The 15310-nt window shown below is 40.8% G+C and overlaps 1 protein-coding gene across 1 annotated transcript; it reads right to left on the bottom strand.

Moving 5' to 3' along the window:
• Window positions 1–9491: 9491 nt before the first annotated feature.
• LOC125890282 (LIM domain transcription factor LMO4-like) lies at window positions 9492–14980 on the bottom strand. The gene is made up of 5 exons (XM_049578851.1): window positions 14614–14980; window positions 13019–13257; window positions 12812–12908; window positions 12282–12440; window positions 9492–10322 (listed from the first exon to the last, which is right to left on the bottom strand). Exons 1-5 carry the CDS (start codon window positions 14689–14691, stop codon window positions 10314–10316), a joined length of 582 nt encoding a protein of 193 aa, XP_049434808.1. The 5' UTR covers window positions 14692–14980; the 3' UTR covers window positions 9492–10313.
• Window positions 14981–15310: the final 330 nt, after the last annotated feature.

Genomic DNA, 15310 nt, shown 5'->3' with positions numbered 1-15310 from the left:
AAAGTTAGCAACAATAAATGGGTATTTGGGGTCATTTCTTTGTATAAATGAAATTTGCCGCTCTGTTATCAAGGCAGTTCATTTTAAACAGTGCTTGAAGCTATAGTCTCATTAACTTACACATTTCTTGGACTTGACCATGAATAGTTATATAGTTATCGAATTACCAAGAGGATTTACTTCAAGATATGACTACTACTACCATGACTACTGCTGCCGCTACCATTAGAGCCTACTCATCCATACATGTTAGAATTTGATCTAAGGGTTATTATTATCAGGTTAGGGTCTTTTCATAGACTACCAGTGTAGCATTGATCAGTTCTATAATAACGTCATCATATGGATGACACTGATTGATTGTAATGAAAAACCAGTATCAGCCTTGTTACCATCAAACCGATGCATCATTCTAACCATAGTTTGGCCTATGGAGGTGGAAAAGACAATACATTTGTTGACTGTGTCACATTTATCTGTCTCTGTGTGTCTCTCTGTCCAACGGTGACAGCCGTGGGTAATGACAGTCGAGCGCTCGCTCGATCCTCATTTACTCAGAGCTGGCAGTGTAACAGTTTGCTCAAAACTCTTAAGTGCTTGTTAATTTAGTATGCAAATAAGTCTCTTGTCAGTCTGAATGCATTTTAATGAAAAAGCTGCTGCTTCCACGGGTTGTGGCTCCTGCAGGTTTACTGGGGCTGTGTGTGCATGGGAGAAAGAAAAAGGCCAAGGAAGGTTGAACGCAGAGCAAAGGAGAGGTGTGGCTGAATGATAACAGTAAGAAAATGAGGTACAATATATAAGGGACAGAGAAAGGAAGCCCAGATGGCACATACTAAACATGCATGGCAGTTGGTTGCAGCCTGCACATGTGTTACACATGGAGGTGATGTCACTGTCACCTCCACTTTGGCCTCCTCTGATCTGCGTCAGCCAGTGTTCCCAGCAGATAGAGCTTCAAAACAGAATGCAGGGTTATGAAAGGAAGCAAACACAAGCATCAGCCTGCACAAACATGATAGCGTGAAACACACACACACCATCCTCTACCCACATCCCTCTGTTAATGACAGACCTTAGCTCAACCTTTGCCTACATATGGGTGGCGCAGTGTGCTGAAAGTAAGGTGAGTGTGTTATTGGGAAGGTGGGGGGTGGATTGAAGGCGGTGTTAAGTCAAGCAGGAACCCTCAATGTTGCTAATTTATTTACAGATTTAATTAGATGGATAGAGCCCTCACAGATATAAGAAAGAGAGGAGAGATGTTGCCAGCGTTACAGCACTTTAATTATGGTAGCAGGCTCCTGATCCCTGCGCTCCACTGTCTGGGGAGCCAGTTAATTAAAATCCTCATTATTTTACTTTTAATTAGTTCCCCCCTCTTTTGTTTCCTTTCACCATATGGCCGTGTTCCGTGGTCAAATTAACGTAATTGAGCTAATTAAGCCGATCACTTTAATTATTCAAAGCACTCCGATTGGCCAAGAGAACTTTTCTCCCTCTCCCCTCCCTGACATTCCAGTATGAGGTTCAGAGTTGTAAAGTCACTCTCTTTGTTATCATGCTCCTCTACTCCCATGTTGAAGGCAGTGAGTTATAGCTGCAACATGCTTCGCTTCCTACATGTTCTAGCAGTGTCTCATGTTTATTCCCATACAATGCAGGGTATGCGGTGCAGCACTGGAGACCTCAGCAAATTCAAAGAGGATTCAGAAATCGTCTGAACATTTAACACACTGTGGATACAAATTAGGTGTGTACTGGTAGTTCTTGTAGCTACTTCTCAGCAGTCATCTGGTGCTCAGTGATCAGAGTTATCATAAATAGCTTTTGCAGCTCGAGAAGGATTGTAATCACAGTTAAATGCCATAGACATCTTTCAACGCACTATCATTGCATTTACACGCTTGGGTTTTGGAAATGGTGACAACCAGATGACGGTTTTGCAGCAAAAATACTTACATTGAGCTCAGTGCCTAAGGGTTGACAAGACCTGTCTATCAGCATTCATCTACAGCACAAACTCAACACACACTACCTCTCTGGCATCCTTCACTGTCAACTCATCTGCCTATTTTTTCAGTAATGTGGAATCATTTTAATCCATAATCTATCTAAATATTTGGAAGCTCACACTAAAACTGTTTGATTCAAGATCACAAAGCCCTGGCTAAAAGTAACAATCTGTTTTTTTATTCATTATTTGATAATGGATGTAACAATGTACAGTGCAGTTCAAGAGAGCTTTTACATTGCTGTTCTAACCACCCAGTGTGAGCCTTTTCTGGGAAAAATCCTCAGAAACAATGTATTTGACGTTTCTAGTTTGTCTGGAATATACAGAGCATGAGTAATGATAGGCATAAAAGCGTAACAAAGTTAAACTTCATCAACATGATACAGACCAGACAAATTTAGTCAAAAAGTATGATGGCGCTGGCCACACATCTATGCACAGCGTCCAGCTGATGACCCCTGTATTTACTGCTCTGTGATTAAAAAGGTCACTTAAAGGTCCGGTGTGTAGGATTTAGGAAGGTATATTGGCAGAAATGGTGTAAAAGAAAAAGTGTTTTTTTTCTTTTGTGTATAATCACCTTGTTACTTTAGAATAAGCTGTTTATATCTGCATATAGAGCAGGTCCTCATCCACAGAGATCGCCATGTTACACCACCATGCTTCTACAGCAGCCCAGAACAGACAAACCAAACACTGGCACTAGCTTTGTTGGAAAAACGCTGACTTATACTGTTGAACTGCTTTGTTCAGGTTTTACAGGTTTAAATCACCAGGTCCATTTTTTTGGAGAGGAAGAGACCTCTGTAGATAATTTGGCTCCTGGTAAAAACCTCCTTGTCTGGATCTTAATTTATCAAAGCAGGTGTTCAGCTTGCGGCCCGTCTCTGACATGCCAAATAGCATTGGAGAAACATTGATTTCTAACGTGAAACTGCTTTATTCAGTATTCTTACCAGTTTTAATCAATCAATCAATCAATTTATAAAGCCCAATATCACAAATCACAATTTGCCTCACAGGGCTTTACAGCATACGACATCCCTCTGTCCTTAGGACCCTCACAGCGGATAAGGAAAAAAAAAACCAAAAATCCCCCTTTAAGGGGGCGGGATGGTAGAAACCTCAGGAAGAGCAACTGAGGAGGGATCCCTCTTCCAGGACAGACAGATGTGCAATAGATGTTGTGCAGAACAGATCAGCATAATAAATTAACAGTAATCCATATGACACAATGAGACAGAGAGGGAGAGACAGAGAGACACAGAGACAGAGAGAGATGCAGGACAGACGGTAATGACAGTAGCTTACAGCAACATTAATGAAAGTAATAATATTATAATTATAGTTCTGGCTACTGTGGTACAATATGTTGAAAGTATATATTAATATCTGATAGTATACATATGTGACAATAATCATATGTGTATAATAACAGTAGAAGTATGACTAATGAAAACAGCAGCAGCAGGAGGCATTTGGCAGGACCACAGCAGCAGCACAACCACACACGTCACACTATCCAGGCACCGCTGCAATATGAGTTAACCTGAGAGACAGTAGAGCACAAAGGCTCCAGAGAAGAAGCCGAGTTAGTGACATCCAGAATGGCCGAGTTAGCAAGATGCAGTAATAGGACATGAGAGAGAGTTACAGTAATCCAGCCTAGAGGTATCAAAAGCATGGACCAATTTTTCTGCATCTTTTCGGGTCAGGATAGGCCTAATTTTCGCAATATTACGCAGATGAAAAAATGCAGTCTGTGAGTGTTGTTTTAAATGAAAATTAAAAGACAAATCTTGATCAAATGTTGCTCCGAGGTTTCTTACGGTAGTGCTAGAGGCCAGAGCAATGCCATCTAGAGAAACTATGTCATCAGATAAAGAGTCTCTGAGTTGTTTGGGGCCAAGAACAATAACTTCAGTTTTGTCTGAATTTAACATCAGGAAATTGGTGCTCATCCAGGTTTTTATGTCTTTAAGGCAGTTATGAAGTTTAGTTAATTGATTACCTTCTTCTGGCTTCACAGATAAATACAACTGTGTATCATCCACATAACAATGGAAATTTACAGAGTGATTTCTAATGATGTTACCTACCTAAAGGAAGCATATATAGATTAAATAGGATTGGTCCGAGCACAGAACCTTGCGGAACTCCAAAACAAACTTTAGTACTTAATACTTAAAAATAAGATTTGAACCAGCTTAATGCAGAACCTTTTAGGCCAATTAAGTGTTCCAGTCTCTGTAGCAGAATTTGATGGTCAATAGTGTCAAACGCCGCACTAAGATCTAATAAAACAAGTACAGAGATGAGTCCTTTGTCTGAAGCAATCAGAAGGTCATTTGTAATTTTAACTAGTGCTGTCTCAGTGCTATGATGCACTCTAAATCCTGACTGAAATTCCTCAGATAAATTATTATCATGGAGAAAATCACACAGCTGGTCTGCGACTACTTTCTCAAGGATCTTTGACATAAAGGGAAGATTAGATATTGGTCTATAGTTGGCTAACACCTCTGGATCCAGGGTGGGCTTTTTTAGTGGAGGTTTAATTACAGCTACCTTAAAAGACTGTGGTACATAGCCTGTTAATAAGGATATATTGATCATATCTAATATATGAGTGTTAACTAAAGGTAAGACCTCCTTAAGTAGCCTAGTTGGGATGGGGTCTAAGAGACACGTTGATGATTTAGATGAAGAAATCACTGCGGTTAATTCTTAAAGAGAAATTGGGGAGAAGCAATCTAAATATATATTATGTCTTACAGCTGTGTTTGAATCAACTGGTCCATTTGTTTTGGAGAGGAAGAGACCTCTGTGGATAATTCAGCTCCCGTAAAAACCCACTGAACAATGAACACTGAAGGAACTCTAACAATCCCCCTAAATCTGACACACTGTTCCTTTAAGGGATCAGTTTACCCATGTCACAGCCTGCATTCTGCTCCCCTGCTTTCCCTGTGTTTTTTCCACTCTACCTGCCAGCCACGCCCCCTCATCAAGACACCTCCACTCACCTGCTGCCAGCCGCTTCTTATCAGCAATCCTTGCATATAAGCTGCTGCCTTTCCCTCAGTGCCAGATTGTTCTTTCACTTCATGCAAGACTTTCCAGCATTCACTCTTAGCTTGATTCCTTGTTACCGACCCTGCCTGCCTCTGACCTGTCTACGTCGTCTGTTTCCCAATAAATTGCCTTCTGTCCCTGACCACAAGTTCTGCTTCAGTGTCTCTGGTTTCCTTCTGCCTGTAGCTGTGTGGTGTTTTCCTGCCACAACATTTCAGTGTGAGTGTTCCCTCCTGCTTGTCAGTTCCCTGCTGTGAGATGCCACACACTGCCTTGTGTGTGTGTGTGTGTCCATCTTTTACCTACCTGTCAGCTCCTTGATCCATTGCCTGGCCGCTACTTTCCTGCTACTCATACCTTGTCAGCTCCGCTGCTTTGCTGGACTGCTCCTCTGATTCTGGAGCCCTCCCCTTCTCATGCACACCATCAGTAAGCCCCTCTTTATTATCTCTGCCTGCTGTCAGACTGAACTGTTCGGATCTGAGGACTCACGTCCTCATTCCCGGTCCCACTTCCGAATGCGACCCGGTCCATTCCCTAGACCTGAACCCACAGACTGTGTGTGGGTCGAAAAATGAACTGTCAGCTCATGTTTCTGTTCCCTTGTGTACAAATAAAGGTCATTACCAAATGTCACTGAGTGCTGCATTTGGGTTCAGTCACAGACATTACAACCCAAACATATTTGCTCACTTACCAATGGCTGTGTACTTCTTTGTCTAGATTTATGCTTTTTATGATTTTGATTGTGGAGCTCACAGATAAAAAATGACTTAAAAAATGAAAAGCTATGAGGACTTATTTCCTGGTTACTCTGTTACTCTAAGCTAATGTTGTCCTTGTTCTCTTGTCAAAAAGTCTATGGAATTTTTTCCACTGGGTTTTGAAATACTGCAGAAAATAAGATCTGTGGCTATTTTTCAGCAAAATAATCTTCACAAATAAGCATCGCTTTTATGGTTTTTGAGGCCTAAATGCAATTGCCAGAAGTAAAAAGCTAATGTTAGGCTATAAGGAACTATACCACGGTTGCATGATTTAACATCCCTACCACAACAAGGCTGTAAGGCCGCATTTGGGAAGATGATGTTCTGTTGTATCATTTAGCCACTTGTGAGCAATTGCCTTTTATAAGACACATAAAAGCTTCAAAATTCATGAGTGGAATAAGCCCCCAAGCCACAGCCAGGCACACTCCATGTGGGAGAAAAAAAAATGTTTTTAGTTTGTTTTTAATACTTATTATTATAACCTTGATACTCAGTGAGATTGAACAGAACGTAACTAAGCACTATAAATTCTGTCTTTATACTTCAACAAAAGGTAATTAGAAAATTTAAAATGATTTATTTTGCCTTTCAGGTTCGACAAAAGAGTACTCAGAACCATAGATCCTTCCTTCAGGATTTAAGCAAACAGAAGTACAGAACCAAAGGTAAGTATTAGAAATAAATGTCATCATACACAAAGACTTCTGTCCATCAGGTTGAGCAAACAAAAGGTAAGTCAAAGAGGTAAATACACCCCGTGAACAGGCAGTACTTTATTTGTCCACAGTTTAGTCAGTTTGTTTCAGGATTTACCTTCTTTTCTTCCTGAAACTGGTGAACGGCCTGACTCTGAGCATCATGATTTGACTGGACTGACTGGACTGGACATACTCTGTGTAGGCCTGTCTGTGGGTGACCTTGCTGTCCAGATCAATGAGGTTCCTCTCCTCAGACTTCTACAGATGTGAGGCAGACTGTGGGACATAACAGCTACTTGACCTGAAGGTGGGCATTACCTCTGTCTGCGGGTCAACCGCCTGCACATCCTCAGGTTTATGCTCTACCTCTTTGACGTCCTTTGGGGGCTGTTTTAGCACAGCTTTTGAGGTGGCACTTAGTTGGGTTACTCAATAGGGAATGCTCTGGTGGAATTTCCATAGGCAGAATGCCGTGATTTCTTCCATGAGGTCATGGCCTTGAATGAGGCATTTCTGAAGGTAGGCCTGGGACAGTGGCATGTCAACCAGAGCATGTGAGCGGAGTGGGTGAAAATTTCCACTCCTCACTCGCAGACCTGTCACTTTGCGCCGCTCATCCGCTCTGCTTGGTTCTGCGCATTCTTCGCTCTGCTCCACTCCATCATAAATTTTATCTCGCTCACCACTCCGCTCAAAACAACTGTGTCGTACTACCCTAACCTGTAATCTTCTATTCACAAATAAAACAGGGTCTGCCCATTTTTCCGACAGCCCATTGGTCCGACATCCCATTGTTCTGACCATATTAAACCCATTGTTCATGATGCCCTGTGGTTAAGGTCTGGTTAGATTTAGGCACAAAAACCACTTGGTTAGGGTTAGGAAAAGATCATGGTGTGGGTTAAAATGAAAAAGAAAGTGACAAACACATAAGCTGTGAGCCTGTTTCGCCTCAAACATTTCCCAGCTGACCCAGAACCGGTCGCGGCGCACCATCAAGGCAGAAATACACCCGCCAGGAGCCTTTCAGCACCGCGGAGAGCTCCCCACACAACCTGAACCCCAGAGTTAATAACAGGAGGTTATGGTGTTTCATTCTCTTCTCTCTATGACACTTGTATCTCTGGTACACAAATACAGTGATAATCACATATTGGAACAACGGGACGTCGGACTAATGAGAGGTCGGAACAATGAGAGGTCGAAACAATGCTACGGCACCATATATGGGTGCAGGCAGGTATGACTTTGACTTAGACATAATGACGCGTCGGTTCTGGTAGAGCTTTATGGATATGGGCTGGTGTGGGTTCTCAAAAATGGACCCATGCAGGATTCTAGGCGAAGATGTGGTATTGCTAACAGCAGTTGGTAAGTACTCTCATAGACATGCAGCTCAAAAACACAAGTAATGAGTATTTAGCATTAAAGATGAAGTCAAACTTAAAGTGAAAATAAATACTTCCATTTTGAAACCACTCCTAACAACAGTTATTACATGGTAACTAAGCCCCTGTGTTCTCCTGCTGTTAAGACTTTAGTTTACATCTGGCAACACAAAGCAGACTGGACCATCACAGAGATATATAAGCTAGCGCCAGCACATCATCCAATTCCAAACACTCTGTCTGGCAAGTAGTTCGAAAGAGCTTCTGGCTGACAGAATAGCAGATCAGCATCAGAAGAGAACTGGGCTAAAGGAGGGCAGCCATCTTGGATCTATATCATGGGAGTGTCTGGGCAAGAAGGAGGCTTCACTGGTCCTCTTCATCATGAGCATGTAAAAATATCCTGGCATCATCTTGTGTCTTCACACAGTGTGAGGTGGAGGCGCTCAGGCAATTACACTCATCTGCATGTGTTAATATGATTAATTAGCAGGAATAAACACTTTCCTATGACACAGGCTACATGGTGAGCCACACACCTGCAGAAGCTCTGATAAAAGACAACGCCTCATGGCAAAGAGCCTTTTCATGAGACCTGCTAATTGGCATCTGAGAACGTTCCGGCTAATTAGGAAAAGGCAGATGAGGCTTGATTAGTTTGAATGCAAAGTGTAACTTGTGGTGCAGTGGGACTCGGGAATGTGCCGAGGTTTTATTTCTTCACCATCACGATACAAAGATAATTGTAATTGTGATCATTTGCATACGTTAATGAATTTGCGTGACGCTTCTTGATCAGGCGTGGAATAAATAATTGATGCAGTATCAGCACCTACCACGACAAGTGGGACGTTTTGAAGTAGCTAAGCGCATTAAGGTGTGAGTTTGATGGCTGCCATGCTCCCAGACAAGGTGTGAAAGTAGAGCAGATCCTATCTTCTGCTTTCTACTGCTGCTATCACACTGAGATTAACTTCCAACCTCCGATGGTATGCTGAGACTTGGAAGTTTTTACATAGCATTAAAAAGGCACTCAGAGTTAGAACAAATTAGATGGAGCTCAGGAAAATCATTTTCAGAAGCCATGCAGAGTGGCAGAGAACAAAGAGCTGTGGTGGGAAACAAACCAGTCTGTGTTGGAGCTTTAATTAGAACATGGTAAACAGTAAATACATCAGATTGTTTCAAATGCCCTGGATATAGAGGGTGCCACTCCTCTTTAATTAGCCTGCTTTCAGATTAGGCTTTATTAGAGGCAGGCAGCCACTGAGCCAGTCAGCCACAGGATATGCCCCAAGTTCAGCCTCCCAAGAGCTCCAGCAGCACAGATACAGGGCTCATGTTTAATTGCTTCTGTAAATGGTCAGAGCTCAAGCCCCTTAATTCCATTCCTCAGGGTAATCAGGCATGTTTTCACCATACAGGGCTAAAGGAGTGAGTGAGACAGTCACATCCACCGTGCTAGGTGCCATGCAATACAATGGCACTCCAATGCCGTTGAGGGGCTTCAAAATGACGCGATTCATGACATGTAACAGGAAAATCATTTTATAGGATTTTTAATTTTAACTCCACAATTTGTTTTTCACACATTGAACTGGCATCTGATGAAGAAATGAAACTCTACAGAAGGAAAAGAAAAAAATGTCACTGGATTTTTCAGTGCTTTGTGCAGGGCGTTTGAAAAGTAATCATACAGCAACATTACATTTTGTTATCCTCAAGTATTTTTAAAAAAAGTTTATGTTCAAGATTTGAATCTCACTTCTGACAAACATTTTTTAATCTCATTAAAAGGTTTTCTATGAATGAATACTTACAGATACTCTGGATTTTTGCCTGACACCCATCAATTTTATATTCCATACTCAGTGTGTTAGATCTCAGATTAACAAATACAAGAGAGAGATCAAGAGTTCATTAAAAACACTGACGCTCAGGGAAATGGATGCCACATGGCATAAGCAAAGCTTTGACAGTCATTTTACAGCAGTCCATCAAATGTTCATTTGAGGATCTTTGATTCCACCTTCCTGTTGGTGCAGGCTTTCATCGTCATTGTTTTCCTCCACTTTTCCTGAAAGTCCTGAAACAGCCTTTTGCCAGTGCAGTCAGCACTAAGTCTTTGCATGATGCACAGACCACATTAACGCTGAACACGACATAAATGGGACTTTGAATGTGGTACATAGTCTCTGGCATGGTGATGGGCAGGGATGTTGGTGAGAAACTGTGTCCTCCCTGAGGAGGAGAGGCGGGTCGTGATGAGAATCCACAACAATGACAGTAGCAGGAGAAGAACAGTGCACCGAAGAAAAGTGAAGCTCGGAGGAAGGGTGAGGGCGACACTCAGCACTTCTGCCACTCAGCATACCTGCAGACAAGACAAGAGAGAGGGAGAAGGGTCAGGGTCACTGGTACAACAGACACCCTCTGGCTATATGAACACAAAGCCCCACAGCTGTTCTTTTGTGTTCATGTTTCTGTTCTCTCATAGACACACCCACATGAACAAATACAATCTATTGTATAATACCTATTTGAGAATTAATAAAATCTAAAAAACAAAACAATATGAAATGCAATATGATTTAAAATCATTTGTTACATTATAGTAGTAATGCACAAGCTGTAAAGAGCACTGGAAAATCACTTAGCATCATTGTTCCACAATCATATTTGATTTTTCACTGGTGGAAGAAGTATTTAGATTCCTAATTACTCTACCAATACTCAACTGTATGCATTACTATGTAATGCTTTCACAATTATACTTCAGTGGAAGTAAGACAAGTAAACAAGTATCAACAGTAAAAGCATTATTAGCAGAATAATACCTGTCACTTTCATGTATTATATATATAATACTGGATAACAATTACTGCTGCATTAACGTAGGGGTGTAACAATACATCAATCTGGATTGATGTATCGATTTAATGATTAATGACCAGTCCATATCATAATCTTTAGGATACATTTTTATTTTTATTTTAAAATTCTTAAAATGCTGCTCTGTCTCAATAATGTTAAGCAGGAAAAAAACATGCATGCAGGCTGAAATTTAATCGTACTATTCTGTTGGGAGATGCAGTGAGCAATTTGTTTAGCTGTTGCTAAAGAAAAAGTCCACTAGCTGCTGGGCTAATTTTGGTAATGTAAAGGTGCTTAAGCTTATAATGGGTGACTAGCTAAAAACAGTTGTTTTGTCTATGAACCTTGACAGTTAATGAGCCAAATCACTTTTGTATTATGATGCTGTTGTTTTATGGCTGTTTGGAAAAGTCTGCTTTCAGCTTTGAGCCAGATAGTCCTGATGTTTTAGGAGAAGGATGATGGTTTGGGTTTATATGAAAACTTTTCTTCCAGAAAAGGATTTCTTACAAAAAGATTTGAGGGTTAATTTATCCCATGTGCTGTTTTATGTGTGTTAATGGAGTCAATTTTAAGTAAACTTAACAACTTATTTACATTGTGTAAGTGTGGTTTTTATCCTTTTAGCCAAAACTAAAAAAAAGAAAGGGGTAGCAGCTTCTTCTGTAAAAAGATTGTGTTAAATGATCATATAATACTGACTCATATCGATCGCAGACCCCTGAATCACACTCAATCAAAATAGCAGCGTGGCAGACTTTATAATAACAGAAAATATTGTATCATTGTCCAAAGAAGCTACATAACATCATATTGTGATGAAACTAGTGATTTACACCCCTATTAACATGTAAGTAGTATCTTAATATTGTATCTGGTCAATGTGGAGCTCATTTTAAACATAAAATACATTTTTACATTAATCTGAAAAAAATGTATTTTATAAGCCCATGATGCACTGTGTTTATAAAGTATTCATTTGTAAAATCACTGATGAGATATGACTAGTAAGAAGTACAATATTTCCCTATAAAAAGGAGTAGAAGTGTAAAGTAACATAACAAGAAAATGCTTCAGCAAAGTACAAGTACTTCAAAGATGCACTTGCAGTACAGTACTTGAGTAATGTACATTCCACCACTGCCATTTATAAATACATTATCTTTAAAGTCTCTATTGTTTTTCACCTTTTCTTTCTACTGTTATATTTAAGACTCTATTTTTTATTTCTTCCTGTGACATATTGTGGTGTAAACACTGTTGATTGCATTATAAAAAATAGCACCTCTGACATTTTTTATTTTTACCCACTTTGCTGCATCATTTTCTTCATATTAATGACATGTCCTGCTGGTGCCCCAGGGTTAATAAATATATTCATATCTATGCAAGGAGAACTTATGCTTTGCTGTAAATACAGATGATTCTGTATCGTCATGTCAATAACCCCTTTATTCACCTTCTGGTCTGTCAGCACAGAGCTGCTCTGAAGTGGAGGCAGGTGGCTGTTGAGCAAGACAGCGCCAGGTCTGTCGTGCTCACAGAAGATTGTACCGTTGATGTAATGGAAACGATCGCCAGGCATTAGTCTGTTTCTACAGGTGGCACAGCTGAAACACTACAGAGCAGCAGAAAATAAACAGAGGGTCAGAAATTGATCAAATTCAACGTGCTACAGCACAGTAATATATTTTGAGCATGATATCAAGAGTTGAAACAAAATTTTGTCAGCAAAGTCACCTGAGACACTGAAACCAGATTGATAAGTATTAATAAAAATATGAATCACTTTGAAATATCTTAAAATATGTCTCAATCAAATTGAAATTGAGTACATGAGGTAAATGATGGAGGACACAACCAATTTCTCTCCTGATACTAAGGAGACACATCCTCCCGTTCCACTGTCTCTCCCCAACAAATCCCAGATGTTTCTGTCAAACAAGCAGCGGCAGATAAAGCCCATTGATGTGAGAACTGGGGATTTACCTTGAGGTGGTAAACATTTCCCTGCGCCCTCATCACCATTTCATTGGCTGGGATCGACTGGCCGCAGGCGCTGCACGCCCCGCTGTGCCCAAACAGTCTGCAAACACAAAAACACAGATTGCTCAGTCTGTGCAGCCAAAATCTAAAAACCAGCAGCTTTCTCGCCTCCTCCTTCCTCCTCTTCTGCCACCTCTTCCTTCCCCTCACCTGATGTAGTCACTTCGACACAGAATCATGCCCCCTTTGCTGTAGCAGGTGGTGCCAATGTCCCCCAGCTGGGCTTGGCAGCAAGAGCACTTGAGGCAATGAGTGTGCCAGTAGCGCTCCATGGAGAAGAGCAGGAAGCGGTCTGCAATCTTCCCCCCGCATCCTGCACATGACCTGGGGGCTGGCGGTATGCCTGACGCTTGGCTGTTCACCATGCTGATGTGGGCCCTCAAAGGCTCCTAGACACATAGAGTAGAGGTTTGACAACTGAGACAGGTAGAACAGCTGGACCCAGCTATATTCACTTTTCTGCCTTTTTAAGAGTACTTCAATTCTCACACACTGATTCCTTGTAAAATGTCAGAACTGACATATTTTTGTGTAAAATGTACTCATTTCGGTTTCCATTGGAGGATATTTATTTTGCAATAATTAAGAGCAGGAGTTTATGATAAAGCCCTTTTTGTATTTATGACTAGGCACACATCAGCCATTTTCATTTGCTGTGACAAACCTAGACAGGGCTTCAGCATGACTGCTAATAATTGTTACATGATCCCTTTAAAAGCTGTGATTGAGGTTCACAGGTTGACCCAGACACTAACATATCGATCAACACGAGAGAATAACTTAAATATTTTCAGATATGTCTCTGTACATAGTAGTGCACACATGAAGTGCAAAATATATTAAAACTGTGTTCACTGAAACTCCGTAACGTTAATATACCACAAGTAATCTTATTTTTGGATTGGCAAGTACACAGAGGGAAAGGTACTTAATGCAACAGGCCGTAAGTCAACAGTGTATTTTGGTGTGCAGGGAGGAAAGGGGGAAGTCAACAAATTGGACTTTTGGAAGAGTGCCAGTTAAAAGACTATATGTAATACTTGAAGAGTATAAAAGTGTTTTATTCAGCATCAAGGGACTGTACTTTATTTATCAGAGAAGGGGGTGGCTGAGCTGTGATTTTTTTTTTATTTATTTATTTTTATCTTGACCCTCCCCAAAGTTACAAATATTTTTCTTTGAGCCTCCCTGGTGGGTGACTGGGGGTAAATGCATAGCCCTTCCTCCACCATAAATATCTATATTTTTTTATATTCACACCAAATATAAACAGCTAATTTATTTAGCAAAATGCAAATCCTCCCTAAAAATTACGGAAATTGGATGGTAACATTTATTTTTACACTTTCTGACTACTAGAAATGGTGTGATTATGGTATTTTTCAAAGAAAACATACCTTTCAAACCCATCAATGGGATTTGGGGTTTAGATGGTATTTCAAATAAATACCAAGTAAAACCACTTAAACTTGTAGCCTATGTGCTCCTCTTACCCAAAATAAAAAAAACACAAGCCCCTCCCCAGTGCTTCAAAATTATTTGACATGCCTCCTCCGATGTGCACTACCCCCCCCCCCCCCCAATAAGTAACAAACGGTCCCTAACTAGTTCTAACTTTATACAGTATCTATGTTAAATTATCTTAACTGACATGCTGTCTCAACCAGGAGATGTAAGCCTAAAGGAAAGCTTTATTCAGAAATGCGCGCGCAGAGGTAAAAGAAAGAGGAAAAACAAGATGTTACCTTTACGAGCCGAAGCTTTTCCGCCTGTAGTAAAGTTTGAGAAGCTGAGAAAATATTCACAGGAACGTCGACACACATGCAGTTGTAACACTTAGACTTGGCATGTTCTGCCTTCCATAGCTCTCCAGAACAAACGCAAAGCAACACAACATAAAGCCCGGGACAACACGGTAAGAGTTGAGGAAAGTCGCCCCGAGATCCAGCTCCGAAGAGAAATAACTACATGTAACCGTGAGGAGGAGGCATGACGCAGCTCCTCTTCCTCTCCTCTCTCTTCCAGCTGTCCATCTATCAACGTTCCTTGATCTGTTTCCAGCGCTTTTGACAACGACACTATTCATCAAATTGCGCAAGGCACTATTTAAATTGCTAAGAGGGGACGTAACCGACATAAAGCGCGCAGCAGCCAATAAGGGGAGAGGGGGCGTGCCCGCAGTCAAAATGATTTATGAGATTATAGTGGTTTATTACTATGCACATTCACATCCCTTAAGCTACTCACAGGATGCCACTTTGTGTGTGTGCGGTGTTGACATGGGAAACAGCTATAGCTACAAACAAATAATGGTATTTTTTTTTTATTGTTTAGCTACATGGCTGTAGATGGCATCTCCTTTCTCATACTTTACTGTAAGTAACTGTGCCCAGAGGAAATGTGTTCAGACATTTTCAAAACTGTCCACCGGTGCTTTATTAA

Source organism: Epinephelus fuscoguttatus, linkage group LG6, assembly GCF_011397635.1.
Source record: "Epinephelus fuscoguttatus linkage group LG6, E.fuscoguttatus.final_Chr_v1".
In the NCBI taxonomy this organism is placed as follows: Eukaryota; Metazoa; Chordata; class Actinopteri; order Perciformes; family Serranidae; genus Epinephelus; species Epinephelus fuscoguttatus.
The sequence above is the reverse complement of the archived record's forward strand: the minus strand, read 5'-3'. Positions and strand labels throughout refer to the sequence as shown.

Coding starts and splice junctions, on each gene's coding strand:
- LOC125890282 (XM_049578851.1), bottom strand. CDS start 14,691: ATGTGTGTCGACGTTCCTGTGAATATTTTCTCAGCTTCTCAAACTTTA. Junction 13,258..14,613: donor AAAAGCTTCGGCTCGTAAAG/GTAACATCTTGT, acceptor CTATGTGTCTAG/GAGCCTTTGAGGGCCCACAT. Junction 12,909..13,018: donor TGTCGAAGTGACTACATCAG/GTGAGGGGAAGG, acceptor TTGTGTTTGCAG/ACTGTTTGGGCACAGCGGGG.